This window comes from Alligator mississippiensis, chromosome 1 (assembly GCF_030867095.1).
Source record: "Alligator mississippiensis isolate rAllMis1 chromosome 1, rAllMis1, whole genome shotgun sequence".
Classification (NCBI taxonomy): domain Eukaryota; kingdom Metazoa; phylum Chordata; order Crocodylia; family Alligatoridae; genus Alligator; species Alligator mississippiensis.
The window spans coordinates 434,079,596-434,097,563 of NC_081824.1; the positions used below are offsets into that span (position 1 = coordinate 434,079,596).

Below are 17,968 nucleotides of genomic sequence, written 5' to 3' on the forward strand. Positions count from 1 at the left end.
ATAGTTTCATATGCATGCTGTAAACCACAAGGACAGATTTGAAGTTCTGGCCCATGAATAGTGCTCCTAGGTGTTAGAGCAATAATAATAAAAATAATGACGATGACGATGCAGTTGGTCCAATCAAATACATCACCCAAAAGCCCATGCTTCTTGCATGTGGTCATATCTAGGTTTTTGCAAAGGGGAGTGCTTATAGTGTGATGCTTCATTACGTTTAACACAACATGTATCAGTTTCCAGATAAAAAGGAATTAGCAGCTTTACTAATATGCTAGGGGCCTAGGGCTCTGTTATTCAGTTTAAGATTGAAGCAAAAACAAATATAACTTTATTGGAATGTGTATAATTTCCTGTATCACGCATTATATATTAAAAACACAACAAACTAGGGAAAAATAATCCTAACGTGCTATTTCTTTAGCCTTGCAGTCATTAGAATTAAAAGGCTTTCTGATTTATAAGACAAAATGAAGCCTTCTTGAGCATATTGACAGAGCACCCATGGCTTTACTGAAAGTTATTTCTGCACCTGAGTTTATGTGCACCTGAGTTAATGTTTCCACACCAGTCCACGGTTCTTAGCTAGAGTTAAAAACAATCTGCGGGTGGGAGCTACATTATTAGGAGCAGCAAACAGACAGCAGAAGTGCAGAAGAAATAATAGTTTAATTAGTGGAATATTAAAAAAGGAGAGAGGGCAGTTAACACCTGTGAAGTGAAGAGTTTAGAAAGGATCAGGTAGATGCTAATGATGAGGGAGCTGGGGAACACGATTTATGGGGAGAGGCTGAGGGAGCTGCCCTTATTTAGTCTGGCGAAGAGAAGACTGAGAGGGGATTTAATAGCAGCCTTCAACTACCTGAAAGGGGGGTTGAAAGAGGACCGAGCTGGGCCGTTCTCAGTGGTGGCAGATGACAGAACAAGGAGCAGCAGTCTCAAGCTGCAGCAAGGGAAGTTCAGGTTAAGTAGTCAGAAAAACCCCCTCTCTGGCTAGGAGGGTAGTAAAGCACTGGAGCAGGTTACCCGGAGAGGAGGCGCTGGAATCTCCATCCTTAGAAGCTGCTAGGACCCAGCCAGACAAAGCCTTGGCTGGGATGATCTGGTTGGGGTGGGCCTGGTTGGAGCAGGGGGTTAATAGATGCGGCCCTGAGGTCTCTTCCAAGCCTCACTTTGTAGGATGCTGCGATTCCAGAACAGAAGTCAGCGCGGCCTGACGGGACATGCGGCCTCCCCCGTCTTACAGTGTGGGTGAAACAGGAATCAAAGCGGGGTGCAAGAGCCCCTGCGCTCCCGCTGGAACAATTGCGGAGCAGGACCAGCCCTCGCCCCTAGTCCCGACAGGGCGCTGCCGCTGGCCGGGCACCCAAGACCTGCCCCGCCAAAGCCCGCTGGGCTCTCCGCTCCCTCCGAGGCTCGTCCCGGCCGCTCAGCGCCATGGGGTCGGCGCCATCCTCCTCGCCCGCGGGGGCGGGCGCTGGACGGCGCTGGGTCCAGCCCGCGGGCCCGGGCAGCCGCGGCCGGACCCGGAGGGGGAAGCCCCGCGCTGCCCCCGGACTCCTGCTCCGAGGCGGGGGAGCCCCGAGCCCTGCCGGGTGGTTCCCCCGCCCAGCGGCCTCAGTCCCCGCGGGAGGATGCACCCCTGCCGGGGGGGCGGGGACGCGGCGGGGGCGGCTCCCACGTGCCGAGCGGGGCCGCGGGGCGGGGGCGGCGGCGGCGGGGCCGGGGGAGGGCGCAGGGCAGCCGCCCGCCCGCCCGCCCGGTGCCTATAGGCGAGTGCCGCTGAAAGGCGCCGCCGCGCCATGGCCCGGGCAGTGTCGCGGCTCAGGCTGTAGCGGAGACCTCGGGCATCCCGCGCGGCAGGTAGGGCCCGCCCGCGCCGCGGGGCAGCCGCCAGCCTCGCCCGGCGCCGCCGCGGGGCTCCGAGGGGCCGTCTGCCGCTCAGCCCGGGGGAAGCGCCACCTGGGAGGGCGCGAGGACAGCCGTGCCCGGGGCAAGCGGCTGGCGTCGGGGGTGTCCGTGCAGGAGCTGGCCGCGTCCGAGGCCCCGCGCGAGGCGAGGCGAGGCGAGGCGAGGCAGGCACAGCACACGCGGCACGTGCTCCTGCCCCGAGGGGCAGGGGCAAGGGCAGAGGGGTCCGCAGGGAGGGTGGGTGCCGGAGCAGCCGCGGGCCCGCAGGGGCCGGGACCTGAGCCGAGGGCAGAGGCAGCGCACCTGCCGCCGCGCCTCCGGCTCCACGCGCTGCCCCCGAGCAGGACCAGCCTCCAGCCCGCGGCGGCGGGAAGGTCCCCGGCAGTCTCTCGGAGCGGCAGGACCGAGACACACGCCTCCAAGGCCGCCCGCTTGCCGCCCGGGGCCGCCGGAGACGGGGTCCCGCCGCACGGGCCGTGTCAGAGCCCCCGGGCCTGCTGCTAGGATGCTGGAGCCCGGGCAGGGCCGCCTAGCCCCGCAGGTCTGAGCCACGGCTGCTGCTAGCTCCTCACGGCGGAGTTTGACGAGCGCCATGTAGCGGGGAGAGCCCATGTTCACGGGTTTCTTTCTCCCTGAAATGTCAAGGTGCGGCAGGTGCTGGGCTCCCGCCCTGAGCTGCCCCGGCCAGGGAAAACCTGCCCTGGAGGCAAGTGCGTGGGGGGTGTAGTGAGATCTCTGCAGGGGCTGGTGGTCACCCCTTCAAATCATGGGAAATACACTGGCTGCAAGGGTTGCCCGGTGCCAGCACTCTGCTGTTAGGTGAAGGGCACACTCTGGAAACCTTAGCGTGTAACATGAGTTCACCAGATGAATCTAAAGGAAGAAACTCTCATGAAACAATCTGTTGACAACCCCTCCTAAAAAAAAAAAAAAAGGAAGAGAACCGGGGCCAGAGACTCATGTTCACCGCAAACTATCTGTATCAGTTTTATTCCAGGCAAACAGATTTTCATTGCATATTTTTTTTAAGTTTGAGCTGAAGACATGACTGGCAAAATATATCATTCCCTCTTGTGGTTGTGACACACTGGAAACCTGGTGCAGTGTCACGGCTCTTGAACTGCCTTTCCAGGCTTCAGAAGGTAGCATTCAGCTAGGGACCAAAAACAGGAGCGTGGTGGAGGTATTTGAGCATTTAAATTAAAGTGGGAGTGGTGATATTTTCAGTGTTTGAAGATCTTTTCTCATTAAATACCTGTTTTAAATTATTAACATGTAGAGAGATTGATATGAAATCTAAAACAAATAGGAGGTAGTTTAAAAGGAGGAATAATATGATGAGGTAAAATGAAGAATGAATTTCAGGTAAAAAGTTGCATACTTATTAGGTCTTGAGGGAATGCTGTGGACATCTACATTTTAAGATATGTTTAAAATGAGACTGGACAAAACATTGTGTGTGTATGCACGTGTGCTGCACATAGTTTTTGAGGCATAGTTGTGCGCAATTAGGGAATAATGTCCTTAAAAAGTGTTTAATGTCTATGATATCGAAAACCAATATAATTAGTTTTAAAGATCTTCCTATTAAAACTGATAGGGAATTTTGCTTAATAATGGATGTAGATAACCCGATTATATTTTAGCAATACATTTATTTCCACAAAATGATTCTGATCATATGTATAAGAGGAGTACAATTCTGAAAGTCTGAAGTTTTTTTATATGCGCAGAATTATATATAAAACCTTTAAATGCACATATATGGTGATGTACCTTTGCTATATCTTCAAAAGTGTGGTTAGAAGTAATAATTGGCCAACTGTGCGGATAACAATGAGTTATCTTTTTTCCTCCTGGATAAAAAATAAAATATTGTGAGAGATCAGACATCATAATTTATTAATATTTTATATACATTGAATATATAAATATATATATTAAATATTTTTATATTTTTGTGGCTGTGCATGTGCACACACACACAAAAAGTGTATCCAGCATATGCATTCACACATACACAGTTAATTCGAGTACTTCCATCAAACGTAGTGAATAATATTTGTGCCATTTATTCATAAGTAGAATCCCTCACTGGTTTTTAAGCAGAATTGCCTATGTTTTCAGTGTCATTGGCTTAAAGAAAATGCTTGTGTGAGTGAGTCAGACCTTTGCAATTGTTGTTTTTCTTAATGTTGAATCAGAGAATGACTCGTAAAAGGTTCACCTGTTTTTCTCAGCCAGTAAAAAGAAGAGAAATCACACTTACCTATACAAATGATGTTCAAGTTTAGGGCTATATATTTCCCTAGATTTGTGTATGAAGTTCACAGTAACATCGACAAAAGTTCAGCACAGAGGCTAAGATGTGATTTAGCTCTGCAAAAACAAATACATGCACAATAAAGATTTAAGTTTACCTGGCCTATACTTTTCAGAAGTGGCAATTCAAAGTTAGGTGCCTGGATTTAGATGTAGGCACATGAATATGTGACCTGATTTTTCAGTGGTCCTAAGCACCCTCAAGTCCTGTTGACTTTAGTGGCTCTGGGGGTGAAGTGGCGGGGTCTCTTCTCTGTCATCCTTTATGACCTGTGCTATTTGAGTATAGTGGAGGGAAATAATTCCTAAACTCAAGAATCTGTAAAACTTTTTGGCCTTACTTTTTCTTTTATGTGCAAATGTGTCCCCAGGGCTGTGCTTATACTGGAATTTTTGAGAACAAGTAAAGCATAACGGCAGTTCCAAGAGTTGGTAGCAATGGTTGGAGCACTAGTGTGCATGCACCGTACGTACCAATATTAGTACCACTGTATCATCAAACTCTGCCAAAAGCAGGTTTAGGTTACTAGTGGCAAAAACTGCCATTTCCAATTACACTTGTAGAGTTGCACTGCTGCTAGGATCCTGATGGGAAATGCTGGGTCTGATTTTCAAAGATAATGAGTACCCAAAGTCAAGTGGAGATATAGAAAAACTGTCTATGTAGTATGCACATTAGGGAGGCACTGGTGCATACTGAACTGAGTTTTACATTTCAGTCAGCTCTTAACCCTTCTTTATAATGTTTAAAAAATACACGTACCCTTCTCACACTTAACAGCACTTTCTTTTTCAGTAATACAGTACAAGCGTTTTCTGATAATATGTAAGTAAATCCATTAATTTGTTTATGAATTAAAATTAATATTTATATAACTGCTTTACTACACTTATTCTGTCACACTTTCTTATAATAATCAAAGAGCAAAAATGATTTGGCTACATTAAAGCATGTCAAAAAAGGCTATAAGTTTTTCTAATGCAATTGGAAATAAATCATTGAAAATACCTGGTTTAGGATTATTGGTATTAATGAAATTTTCCTTCAGAGATGCTCACAGACATGTCACTACTTCCCATTGCTTTCAGTAAGATTAACACCACAAGTTATTCCTACAGCAGAGATAGCTACCACCTCCATTCACCAGTTCTGCATAGTTCTCTTTTCTGCTGTGTGACAGTACAGAGGCCATAGCTTTCATAAAGGGACCGTGGCTTCACCTTTTGGGGGAACAGTGGAGGCAATGGCCATCTTTACTAAGAGCAGCCTCTGGCTCCAGTCTCACTAAAATGATGAGAGTTTAAAGTGCCAGCTTCTGCTGAAGAAGAAGCTTTTCGTTTTGAGGAATAATGAGAAAAATATTCTTAGTCCTAAATATTTATCTTCCCCAAATTTTTACTGGATCTAGTCAGTAGGGGAGAACAAAGGGATAATTTAGGCTGTGTGTGCGAAAAAGCATGGTATACAACAGAAAAAGGGAAACTTGATTTCAGGGTGATAACTACATACCTTCAGCTCAGTAGACATATCTATCAATTTTTTCACATAAAATACTTTTAAATAATTTAAACACTAAATCTTCATTTAATTGTTGGCACAACTGAAAATACATATAATTTAAAGTAAACAAATGCCATGCTAATTAAATAGTCCCCAAAGTTAATACTTCCATTAGTTCATAAATTAATTCCCAACAAAACAAGCAATCATAAATCTAAGAAATTCAAAATTAAGTTCATACTTAAACTAAATGTAAACACTTAAAAGTATAGCAGTTCATACCAACATACTCAAGCTTAATTCTTGCATTGATACATTGAGAGAAGTGTATATTTGTATCCAGTATATGTAATCAAATGAATATAACCTAATTTATCTTCAAAAGTTAATCTACTTTAATTTGGGATTACAAGCACTAAAATCCTAAATCAGAATCCCCTGATTATTGTCTAGCAACATTCCTACTATCATCTTGTAATAGAAAAGGAGCTTGCAAAGCTAAAAGTGCTAGTGTTTTAATAAACTATACAAAAGTTTTTTCAAAGATGAAAGGAAAAAAAATATCATTACTTTAAAATCTGCTAAAACTATATAAGAACTACATATTGTCACTGAAGTATATAGAAGAATACTGTTCTGAAACTTGAAAGCTTCATTTATTTGTAATAGAATTGCTGTGTAGTTCTAATTATGATGATAACCAAATATGGACATCCTTTGAGAGATGCACCACAACAGTAGAATTCAAATCCACAATTTTGTTTTTGAGGGAGGAAGAAAGGAATAAAATATTTTCAAATAATTGGTTGTGATGTCTGAGGAAAGAACAGAACCAGAAATACAATGTAGCTTTATCACCAAGAATTTATTTTGATCATGCTAATCCTTAGAGAAAATAAAGTGGTTCATTTTACATATAACAACAAAGAAATCAAGAAAAAGAGTTGCTGAAATAAAACTGAATGTGAATGTCTAAATAATTACATGTGGAAGCATGTCTCGTTTTGTCACAAAAATTGTTATGCATACCTTGATAAATCAAAGCTTTGATAAACACTCGCACTACAACTCCAAATTCCTATAAAAATATCTGAGATAAGGCATTTTGCCTCTTGTAATTTATTAGAACAGAATTTCACAGACACGGGTGGACTATATGTGCAGTTTCTATTTTACATTAAGGAATGTACATTTTAGAATATCTGCTTCCTCAGAGAGAATCTAATTCCACTGCAGCAAAATTTTAATTTGACTAATTTATTAAAAATCTTTTGAACAGAAGAGATAGTTGGATATATAAACAAAACAGGTACTGATTTTTCTTTGTATACAAATACATTCTTTTGAATTGCAAGCTGCTAGGTAAGGGCAAGATGTACTATTTAGGTATTTCTGAAAGCAGTGCAAACAGCAAATACTGGCATATAAAACACAGAAGATGGTCCAAAGTATTAAAATTTACAAGGATGGGGAGATGCACTTCCTTCACATACCCCACACGGAAGCAATACACAAATTATAACTTCCATTTTCAAAATTGACTAGCAATCTGGGTACTTCTATTTTGGGTGTCCAGCTTGAGACAGCTGAATAAAGCAATTGAGTTTAAGACAGCATTGAACGTCTGCCCTTTAAGAGTCAGGAAGCTTTAGAGATATCTAACAGCAGAAAACAAAAACGCTCAGGTTCACTAGACATGTTTGAAAATTTAGGGCCAACATTTTTTTCTCTGTAGGAATAAGGCCACAAGGGATTTTTCTGGTGAATAATAACTTTATACAGCAAAAACTAGGGTATGAGAGATCCTAAGATAAAGCAGGTTGGCAAAAGACTCTTGCTGAAGCATATGCTTTCACTGCAAACCAGATGACAGGATAGAAGAAAAAATATTGCAATATTTATCATTTTCATCCTTGGTTTCTAATATTTTATTTTACATCTATAGTTGAGGTTTCTCTCTCAAATTTTTCTTTCTTCTTAAACAAGTAAAGCAATTGGTTTACAAGGAAACATGCTTGTTCTCAACATACATGCTCCCATGAATAAATAAAGCATAAGAGCAAATGGATCCTGTGGCATGAATTAGCTTTTGGTTCTTTACGTGTACAGAATCTAGCTGGACCTCAGGTGCCTGGTTCATGCCTTGTTGTCCTACATGCTGCAATAATAATATCAATGATCACATAAATCACATAATCATAGAAATCTACAGATTCATTAATTTGTTGAGTATCCCCTTTTTCCCCCCAAAAACAGGCAAGAAGAATTAGATACATATTTGAAATACAGGAAGCAAAGAAGCCAGTAGGCAGGGACTTTGATATTTAAATCCTTCTATGAGCAATTAGAGGTCTGAGTCTGTGTTGCCTACAATGATACCAAGACAGTTACACCGGTACACATCACATGTAAGATCCTAACTGAATGAATTTCACCACTTGCATATACCTTTGGTCATCTCTGACATATTATATATAAGGGATGCGTGAAGCTTCAGTCCTTGATTTGATTTAGCAGAGATTTGGCCCAATTTGGTGGCTGAATCTCCAAATCTGAATTGAATCAGGAGACCCTGTAATCTCTCCGAATTGAATCGAAACCTCCAAATCAATTCAGAGGGATTTGGAAAGATTCAATGATTTGGACGTAGACAGCACTTTAAATGGTTTTTTTTCTAGGTAGCTGGTGGCTCAAGAATGCTGTGATGCTGGGGTGGATGGAGTATCCCACAGAAACATGGGGGGCTCCCCAGCACACTCGGCAGCAGACCTGGAAGTGGACCAGAAGCACTGCTGGTCCACTTCCGAGTCTGCTGGTGAGCACGCAAGAGGACCCCCCAGTGCCCCCTGGCTCAGTGACTAGTGCCTCCTGGGCCTGGGGGGGTACCTGGGGTCCCCCCGTGGCTGATTGCCGAGCCGGAGGGGCGTGGGGGGGTGGTCCTTCTGCACGCTTCTCGACAGACCCGGAAGTCGACCAGAAGTACTTTCGGCCCACTTCTGGGTTCGCCACCAAGCATGTGGTGGGCCCCCCTGCACTTCTGTGGATTGCTCCATCCCCCCTAGCATTGCAGTGTTCACGTGCCATGCTGGTACCTCAAGGTACGTAGAAAAAACATTTAAAGCTGTGTCAATGTCCGAATCGCTGATTCAGCATTGAATCTTCAGTTTCGGATTCAGCCGAATCAAATTGGGAACAGTGATCTGAATCAACGAATTGAATCACCATCCCCAATTCTTGCTGAATCCAAATCAAATAGGGCCCATTTTGCACACCCCTATTATATATGTAATTCTTAACACATACACACAGGCTACTTAGTAATATAATAGCAAATACATACCCCTCCCTATGTATAGATATTTCAATAAATACATGTTGGCAAAAAAATATATATTCACCTGTTTGTTTGGAGACTGGCCTCTGTTTGCTTTGACTAATATTGCTATTATTGTTCTCCTTGCAGGTTAGACGTCTGGAACAATGGGTGACTGGAGCTTTCTGGGGAGACTATTAGAGAATGCACAGGAGCACTCCACGGTCATTGGCAAAGTTTGGCTGACCGTGCTGTTTATCTTCAGAATCCTGGTGCTGGGAGCTGCTGCTGAGGAGGTCTGGGGAGATGAGCAATCGGACTTTACCTGCAACACTCAGCAACCTGGTTGCGAAAATGTCTGCTATGACAAAGCCTTCCCCATCTCCCATATCCGCTTCTGGGTGCTGCAGATCATCTTTGTGTCCACTCCAACGCTTATCTACTTGGGCCATGTGCTCCACATTGTGCGCATGGAGGAGAAGAAGAAACAGAAAGAGGAAGAGCTGAAAAGGAAGGGGAGCTGCAAAGACATCATCCATTTGGGGACAGCAGCTGGAGGCAACAACAACTGTGTCAGCAAAAAGGAGCCACCTCCCAAGAAGAAAGAGAAGCTACCGATCCGTGATGAGCGTGGTAAGATCCGCATTGGGGGTGCCCTGCTCCGCACCTATGTCTTCAACATAATTTTCAAAACTCTTTTTGAAGTGGGCTTCATTGTGGGTCAGTATTTCCTTTATGGCTTTGAGCTGAAGCCTCTCTACCGCTGCAGCCGCTGGCCCTGCCCCAACATTGTGGACTGCTTCATTTCTCGGCCCACCGAGAAGACCATCTTCATCATCTTCATGCTGGTGGTGGCCTGTGTCTCACTGCTGCTCAACATGCTTGAGATCTACCACCTGGGATGGAAGAAGCTCAAGCAGGGCGTGACCAACCACTACACCCCTGACACCATCACAGCTGTGGAACCAGTTATAATAGAAGGAGATGCCAAGCTTGCATCCATGCCTCCACCACCACCAGTAGTGATAACAGCCCATGCTGCCCCGCCTGTTCTGCCTGACACTCGAGCTGTCACCCCTCTGCTCACTCCAGCTGCTGTGCCACCTTACTATGCTGAGTCCCCTGTTAAGGCACAACCATCTGCCTTACCTTCTGCAGCCAGCTATCCTGTGGCTCCCCCAATTGCTGAGGAGCAGCAGAAAACTGCCACCCCCACCCCAGCCTCCTCACCAATCCCAACACCAACCCCCATCCCAACGCCCACACTGGCTGTCATCAATTACTTGAATGCCAGCAGCCAAGCTTCAGCTGCTGAGCAGAACTGGGCCAACATGGCAGTTGAGGAGCAGAAGAAGCCACCACCTTCCAGCTCAGCAGCTTCCTCTACCCCCAGCAGTGTCCGACAACAGCTTCCAGAGCCAGAGGAGCCAGTTGAGCAGCCACCACTACCACCACCTCCAGAGCTACCTGTGGCAGCAGCCAACAGTGTGGGCAGCAGTACCAGCCTGAGTGGGGGAAGTGGAAGCAAGTGGGATATAGAAGGGGAAGAGGAGCCTTTGGAGGAAAGGCCTGTTTCACCTGCCTCTCCTGCATCACCTGCCTCACCTGTCTTGCCTGCGTCACCCATGTCACCTGCCTGTACCACAGTGGAGATGCCTGATCCAGCGCTGCTCATAGACACACGGCGCTTAAGCAGGGCTAGTAAGTCCAGCAGCAGCAGAGCCAGGTCAGATGACTTGGCTGTGTAGCATGGTTTCCAGTGCTGGGAGAAGCAGATGATAAAAGCAAAGTGTAATGGGGAACCACGTGGTGTGGGAGGGAGACCAGACCCCAGGCCAGGGGATGAGGGAGGCTGGGGTTCCAAACTTTGAAGCTTGCTGTTCTTGCACTCTGTGAGTTGTAGTGGGGATAAATATTGACATTTTCTAGTAGGTCAGGGGTGGCTGAAGCACAGCCCATGGGCCAAGGGACCAAACCCGCACTCATTGATGTCAGTGACAGAACTTTCAGTGCCATCCAGATGGGAGGTCTGCACAAATGACAGGTGTCAGTGGCAGCTGGGCATGCACCCTCATGTTGATGCTCTCCCAAGAGAAACATTAGCACATTTTGTGCTCCTGTGCCTGTCATCTTTCATCTTACCCTTGCCTTCACTTCCACTTTCCCCTGTGTGGACTCTGAGGTCCTGCTTTCTTTCCTTTCTCTTAAACCACACTTCCCTGACAATGAGAATGGCACATGGCCTGGTGGCACCTGTCATCTCCGTGGACCAACCTGACAGAGCAGGGTGATTCCTTTTAAAATGAATTAGGGCAGCCTTTATGTTCATGGTAAATTGCCAATGCAGCCCTTCAGTTAGACAAAGTTTGGGTAACCCCATAGTAGATTTAATTATTCCTGAGCTTCATCTTTCTGTTTTTCCCCCATCTCTTGACCTGTAAGGAAGTGCCTAGTTTAACTTTTTATCTAGTATTTGCCAACCATGACTACACAATGTTTTTAAGCACATGGATTCTTTTGAATATCTTTAGCTTTATTTTTATTTTGACATTTGAAATTGCTTAGAGAAGGAGAGAAAGTAAACCACACACCTCAGAAAGTGTTACACTCAACAGTTTTACTTCAGAAAATAAGAATTATAGTTTCATCACATTTTGGCCCTGTATGTTGTAGCCTGACAATAGACTAGTATAGAGCTCAGAGTTTTAGACTGATACATAGTTAGCTTAAGCCAGCTGGAAGGAATGCTTAGTAGAAGTAACATTGAGTGCACATCTTAAAGTATCTGAACATTTCTAGAATAATTTTAATCTGTTTGTTAAAAATTACTTGACAGTGTATTTATACATTTTAGTTTGATCCTTGATCTCATAGGAGAAAGTAATGGGAAACAATTTTCGTCACATTAAACATTTGTAGCAACATTCTTTCCTGCTATGCGCTGATAAGTGGCCCTTTCCTACAGTAAATTGTAACAGTCTTACAAGTCAGTACTCACAAACATAGAATACAGCCTGTTATGGGAAAAATGACTTGAGTAACATGGTGATCTTCTAGGGTTTAGGGTCCTATTCTGATCCCACTAAAGGAAATTGCAGCATGGACACGTCTACACAAGATGCTAAAAGCTCAGTAAACTAATTCTACTATGCATTAGCACGTCACAGTGAAAGCTGTGCTAATGTGCAGTAAAGTTAGTCTACTGAGAATTAGCATCACGTAAGATGTACACCGGCACTACTGCACAGTAGTGCCAATTAGGCGCATTCTTAGTACCTGTTATTACAGGTACTAAACTCAATGTGCCATAATTGTGGCCCATTAGTGTACGTGTAGACATGACCCAGATGCATAAAATTCAATAGGAGCAGGATTAAGTCTCTGATTTTGCAGGCTTTACTTTAAAAAAGTTGCAGCTGAAGTTAAGTGGAGTTTGGGCAGGACAGTGACGTGGGGGGGAGGAGGCTACATACATACATACAAGTGAGCTTTTTAAAGAGTTGTCCATTTTCCTTAAAAAGCTGGTGGTTGGGTATTATCTAAGGAGACAGTTCCCTTTAAAAGAGCATACATTTTTAATTTCCTTATACCAAATGCTCTCCTGGAAGTTAATCAACATTTTGAATGCCTGGTCAAGCTGAGGAAAAGTTTGGGTGCAGCTGGGCAGGCAGAGATCCAACTTTTGTTCTGGTAGTTGCAATGCAAATTTCAGTTAGCTGAAGTCGAGCTGTATTGTAACTGCTGCCATAGTGCTGGGCTGCTATAATTAGAGCAGTGCAGTAAGTACACTTAAATAACCCTGCACATTTTCAGTGGCTTGGCCTGCTCTTGTGATCCTCTCTCAGGCAAAGCTGGGATCAGGTCCCTCTTGCTGAAGATTACAAGTGCGAACTGCCTCTCCCCACATACATATCTTTCCCATAACAGGTTTATTTTACTAAACAATTAGCAAAAGTATTTTCCATCAACACAGACTAAATTTTTATATTTGTTGTATCTCCTAAAGAGACTTAAAGAGTTCTTTCAATATTAGGGCTCGTGCTCTGCAGCCCCTATTTATGCCATTTGTCTCACTGACATCAATTGACCTACTGCGTGAACAAGGATCATGTGATGGGGGTTTGTACTGCTAACGGTCTGGGGATAGAGACTGCATATATATTGCATTTGCTGATATGCTGATGAACAAATAGCATATGAACAGTAGCTATGATTTAAGTGTCAAGTTTTAAGCATCCTCTCATGAACTCCCTATGTTTTAAGCCATAATAGATCTTTCTACAAGCAAATAGCTAAATTCTGGTCCTTTTTACACCCATCCCACACCACTGAAGCTAGCGTGTAGTCAGCATGGGTGCCTGGATGTAAACAGGGACAGCATTTAGCCCTGAACATTTTTAGATGTATTAACATTTTAGCAGTTGTGATAATTGTCAAGTCATTCTATTGCTACAGTCACACAAAGTGCATCTCTGGGTTTTAATGACATGTTTTAGATGACAGCATCAACATTCAAGAGGCCAAATTCTATACTCTCTTGCACCACTGTAAAGTGAAATCAGTGTAGTATCTCTAGCAGTGTTCTGGTGTAACTAAGGCCTCAGTTTAAAGAAGGGCTTTGAATATATGCTCTGTTATTTCTAGGCTTGAGTGCAGAATTTGGCCTATTGTTACATAGGGTCCCAAATCCTGTAGTCCCTGCTCAAGCAAAAGTCTTATTGAGTAGGTCCTGCAGGATTGCATCCATATTATATATAAAAACCAAAGGAGCAGAGATACTTAGAGCTTGCTTAAGGTCAGCTTTAGTCTGCCACTTGCAGAAATATGTCTGTGGTTCATCCTGCATAGAGTTCAAATATTTTTGTGGCATGTGGTATTTTCAGGTATCATATGGACTGGGAAACTGCAAAAGATCCATTAGTTATATAGGGATGGGGGGCAATATAACTGTGTCCCCAGGAGCAACCTGATCTAACAGCCTCCAGACCAAATCAATAGTGACTTGAAAAAACGGTAGATAAAACAAAGCTAGGCTACAACTCACAGGTTGTGTCTTTAACACCGGCTTCTTAAGTTCTGCCGTAACAAGTGTAAAATGGAAAATGTCTTGGTTACGGACAATTTAATTTTGATTGTGATACTGTTTCTTACTTTCACTTTTAGTAACTAATCCTGCAGAGGAAAAGCTCCCATTGATTTGAGGAGCAGCATTGACCCTTGGAGGGCTGCAGGATTAGACCTGTGATTGAATCACTTTGAACAGTCTCACTGGTGGGACAAATCCTGAGAGCTTTACTCATTTTTTTACTCATGTAATTACTATTTAAAGCAATGGTTGTCTTCTGAGTAAAGAATAAGTAACAACTTCAGGATCTGACCTGCTATGTACAACATTAACATATGTTTATCTTGATCCAAAGTTAAAGAAAAGATTTAGATGAGATCCCATATAGTGCTATTGGTCCCAGTTCTCACACTTTTTAATGAGGCAAAACTCCCATTGAAGGTATAGAATTCTCCCTGATTGAGGAGTACAAATGTAAGTTATTGAGATTAAAATATTGATGTTTTTAATCAGAACGTGGGCAGAAGGCACACATTTAAATGTTCAAAAACATGTTTCTGAAGTGCCTGTTTTAAATAAAAATTAAAATCAGACTCAGTTCACACCTCAAGGTAGGTTAGGAAAACAATTTAAACACCAGGAAGTAACAAATTGTGTGTGGTAGGACAGTGTTTGTAGGTGGAAACATTCATTAGTTTTTCAGGTCAATTTGTCTGTCATACTTTGTTTAAAAAATAAAATGGTAGCAGATGTTACTTTAAACGGGCCTGATCTTTACACGGGTCCCAATCTTGGAAAGTCTTACACATGTCCCTAACTGTAAGCAAGTGGGTAAGTTATAGCAGGGTTGGAATGTCATTAAAAAACAGCTGAATCGTGCCTTCTAATATAAAGTCAAAGCAAGTAATCATATTCACTGGATGGATGGATGGATGGATGGATGGATGGATGGATGGATGGATGGTGTGAAAAATTGTTATGGACTGTGTTAAAAGTTTAATAGAGAAAAACATGTGCTAAAATATGTAAAAGAAAAGAAGCAGAAAAAATGTACCTTGAACAGTTACCAGGTATATGGCATGCTATTTTTTTGCAATAATTCAAAGTGATCTATTGGCCATCATTTTCAAGAATCACTAATTTAATTATATATATTTTGGAGTATTTTTGATAAATTTCAATGAAAGATAACAAAAATATAAAGAAAATGTTATTAATAAACACATATGTGGCCAACCTTATTTTTATATCCGTTTCTGTGTTTGGGCCTATTTATCTTTGCTGGTAACCAGTATCAAAAAATTAAGTACAGGTGATTTTATTGCTGCACAATTTTTTCCTTTATGTTTGGATTCAGTGAAGACAGTGATAGAATCTCCTGGTAACTTGTCTTTTGTTAATGATTGAACATATACTGTGTAAAAATCTAGCTCTTGATTTTTCATGAAGAAGAAAAGAGATGGTCTTTATATCATTGCTCTATGTCAGCACTGACTGCTGGTTTCTTGCAAACAAGTAGCATGCACTGAAAAGACACAATGGGCCAGAGTCTTCTCTGATGCATTTCTGAAGCCAGTTAATAGGTATAGGAAACCCCTTGTGCCATTATACAAGGGGTTATTTTGCCACAATATATTTAACATCCATAAAGGCACTTATCACTAATTAAGTGCACCGTTATACAGTAATTCTTCTGGTATGAACACCAAAGCGTAGGACCAGTAAAATAATTTGAACCATCTTAAAAAACAAACAAAAAACCATCAACCCAACCTGTAGGTCCTTTTCTAGTCAAACTGGAAGCCAGAGTCTCATCTGGTGTGAATTATCGTTGCTCCATGGTTTCAGTTTGCATAAGGTGAGGCTCTAGGCCCTTGTTTTTTATTTATTAAATCCCTTAGTACAGTCCACTGAACAAGCTGTTTTTTCCTAAAATGAATTTTTTTCCTTTTTTTTTCTGTTGTGAATTGTGTGCTCTACTTGTAATTTTGGGTTTCCTGAAGTTTACATTCAATTTTTTATTTCGGACTGTACATTTGGACTGAATACACTATTTTGGAAGTTTACATTGGTGTAACATATTAAAAGAATGACCCAGCCAATGCTTTAATCCTAAAAAAAAGTCTTAATCAAACACAGGCAGGCAAGGTTCTTTGGGTAGATCCGATACATTTTATTACACCAACCCAAATAGTTGGAAACATTCTTCTTTGCAAGCTTTTGGGTAGAATTTGTACCCAAAAGCTTGCAAAGAAGAATGTTTCCAACTATTTGAGTTGGTGTAATAAAAGATATCAGATTTACCCAAAGAACCTTGTCTGCCTGTGTCCTTAGACCAACATGGCTACAACCTACACCCTTTAATCAAATACAGGAACTCTTCGGGTATAAGACAATACAATTAAAGAAAATTAATTTTAGATTGGGGATTCTATACTACACATTTCCTCCACCAGTTTAAAATACAGGGTCTTGATATATGGTATGCAAGGAGCACGCTCTTATGGAAAAAAAATCATCCATTGTGAACTAAGTTATCACCAAATTCATTTAGGTTTCAACATTACATATTTACTTATGCGTGTTTGGATGTTTGATGACAATAATTAGCAGTGACATCTATTCTTTAAGTGCTAAATTGGCAGTATTGTTTAAAGTCACAGACAAACTACTTGTTGAGAAATACTGTGTTGTTACACTATGGAAGATTTTACAAAGTTCATTTCCTCCCTTTACCTTCCCACCCCCCTGGCTAAAAATAAGCATTTAATCCTGCAGTCTCAGATGAGTAGCTTCTACTCATGCAAGTACCACAATCAATAGTAATGGGATTATGATCATATGAAAAAAGACACTCAAAGATAATTTGCAGGTTTGGCCACTACATTAGTTTTAAGTGCTAATCTAATTCTGGCAGTTTCAGCCCTTCAGGGGTTATGAAGCAAATATTAACATATTTTGAGAGAAGAAATACAAACCTATTCCCAGTTTCATTGTTTCTCACAATTAAAACTTGTGTTGCATAAGAAAGCTTATTCAAAAAATTTTCTTGTTGCCAAAGGATGTAGTCTTGTACATCTCAAAATTTCACAACAAAAGTAGAGCATTTTCTGGGCAGTCATAGACTTGAAACACCACTAAAAGCAGCAAACTGTTTGAAGTGCTGTCTTTGAAGAAGTGCCTTGTGTATCAAATTCTGTAAGAACAAAGTTGATGTACATGTTAATTTACCTCAAATGTTTACAAAAGTGTTACTAAATAAACTTTTTGTACCATAACCTCATCTCTCTCAGATAAAATTTGTGTGGCATGCAGTTTATCACTAAAAACATTAAAAGAGTAAATAATTATTAATTAAGCTGAAATAGATCCCTCTCATTATTCAGTGAATATATGATTTACATTTGTAAGGTGCAAAATGTTGACTGAAAGAGTTTTGTCTGAAAATTAAGCACCCAATCATGTGCATCATCCCACATACATCAGTGGACAGTCTTAAAGTAGAGGACTGACAGGATCAGGGCCCATAGTACTAAGATCTGGAGGTAGAATTCTGGTCCTCGACATCAGTGGGAATTGTGATATTCGTTTCAGTGGAGTCAGGTTTTCACTCCAGGTTTTGAACATGGCACACCTGGGTCATAATTCATCCCATGCTTTGTCTTTGCCCTTGGGCCTAGTAAACACTCAGGGCCCATCTCCACCAGTACTAATTTACCTTCTTTGCAAATTATTTTGAGATTCCCAACCAGAGTGCCATGGCATCCTGGGGTGCCATGCAATGTTAGCACTATTAGGCGTGCAAACATTATTCACAAAATAAGATCAGAAATATCAAATAGGAACCCATAGTTAA

The 17,968-nt window shown here is 42.3% G+C and overlaps 1 protein-coding gene across 1 annotated transcript; it reads left to right on the plus strand.

The window, feature by feature from the left end:
* The first annotated feature begins 1,782 nt into the window (after positions 1 to 1,782).
* On the plus strand, positions 1,783 to 17,435 carry GJA3 (gap junction protein alpha 3). Its single transcript, XM_059720650.1, has 2 exons — positions 1,783 to 1,863; positions 9,198 to 17,435. Exon 2 carries the CDS (start codon positions 9,215 to 9,217, stop codon positions 10,793 to 10,795), a length of 1,581 nt encoding a protein of 526 aa, XP_059576633.1. The 5' UTR covers positions 1,783 to 1,863; positions 9,198 to 9,214; the 3' UTR covers positions 10,796 to 17,435.
* Positions 17,436 to 17,968: the final 533 nt, after the last annotated feature.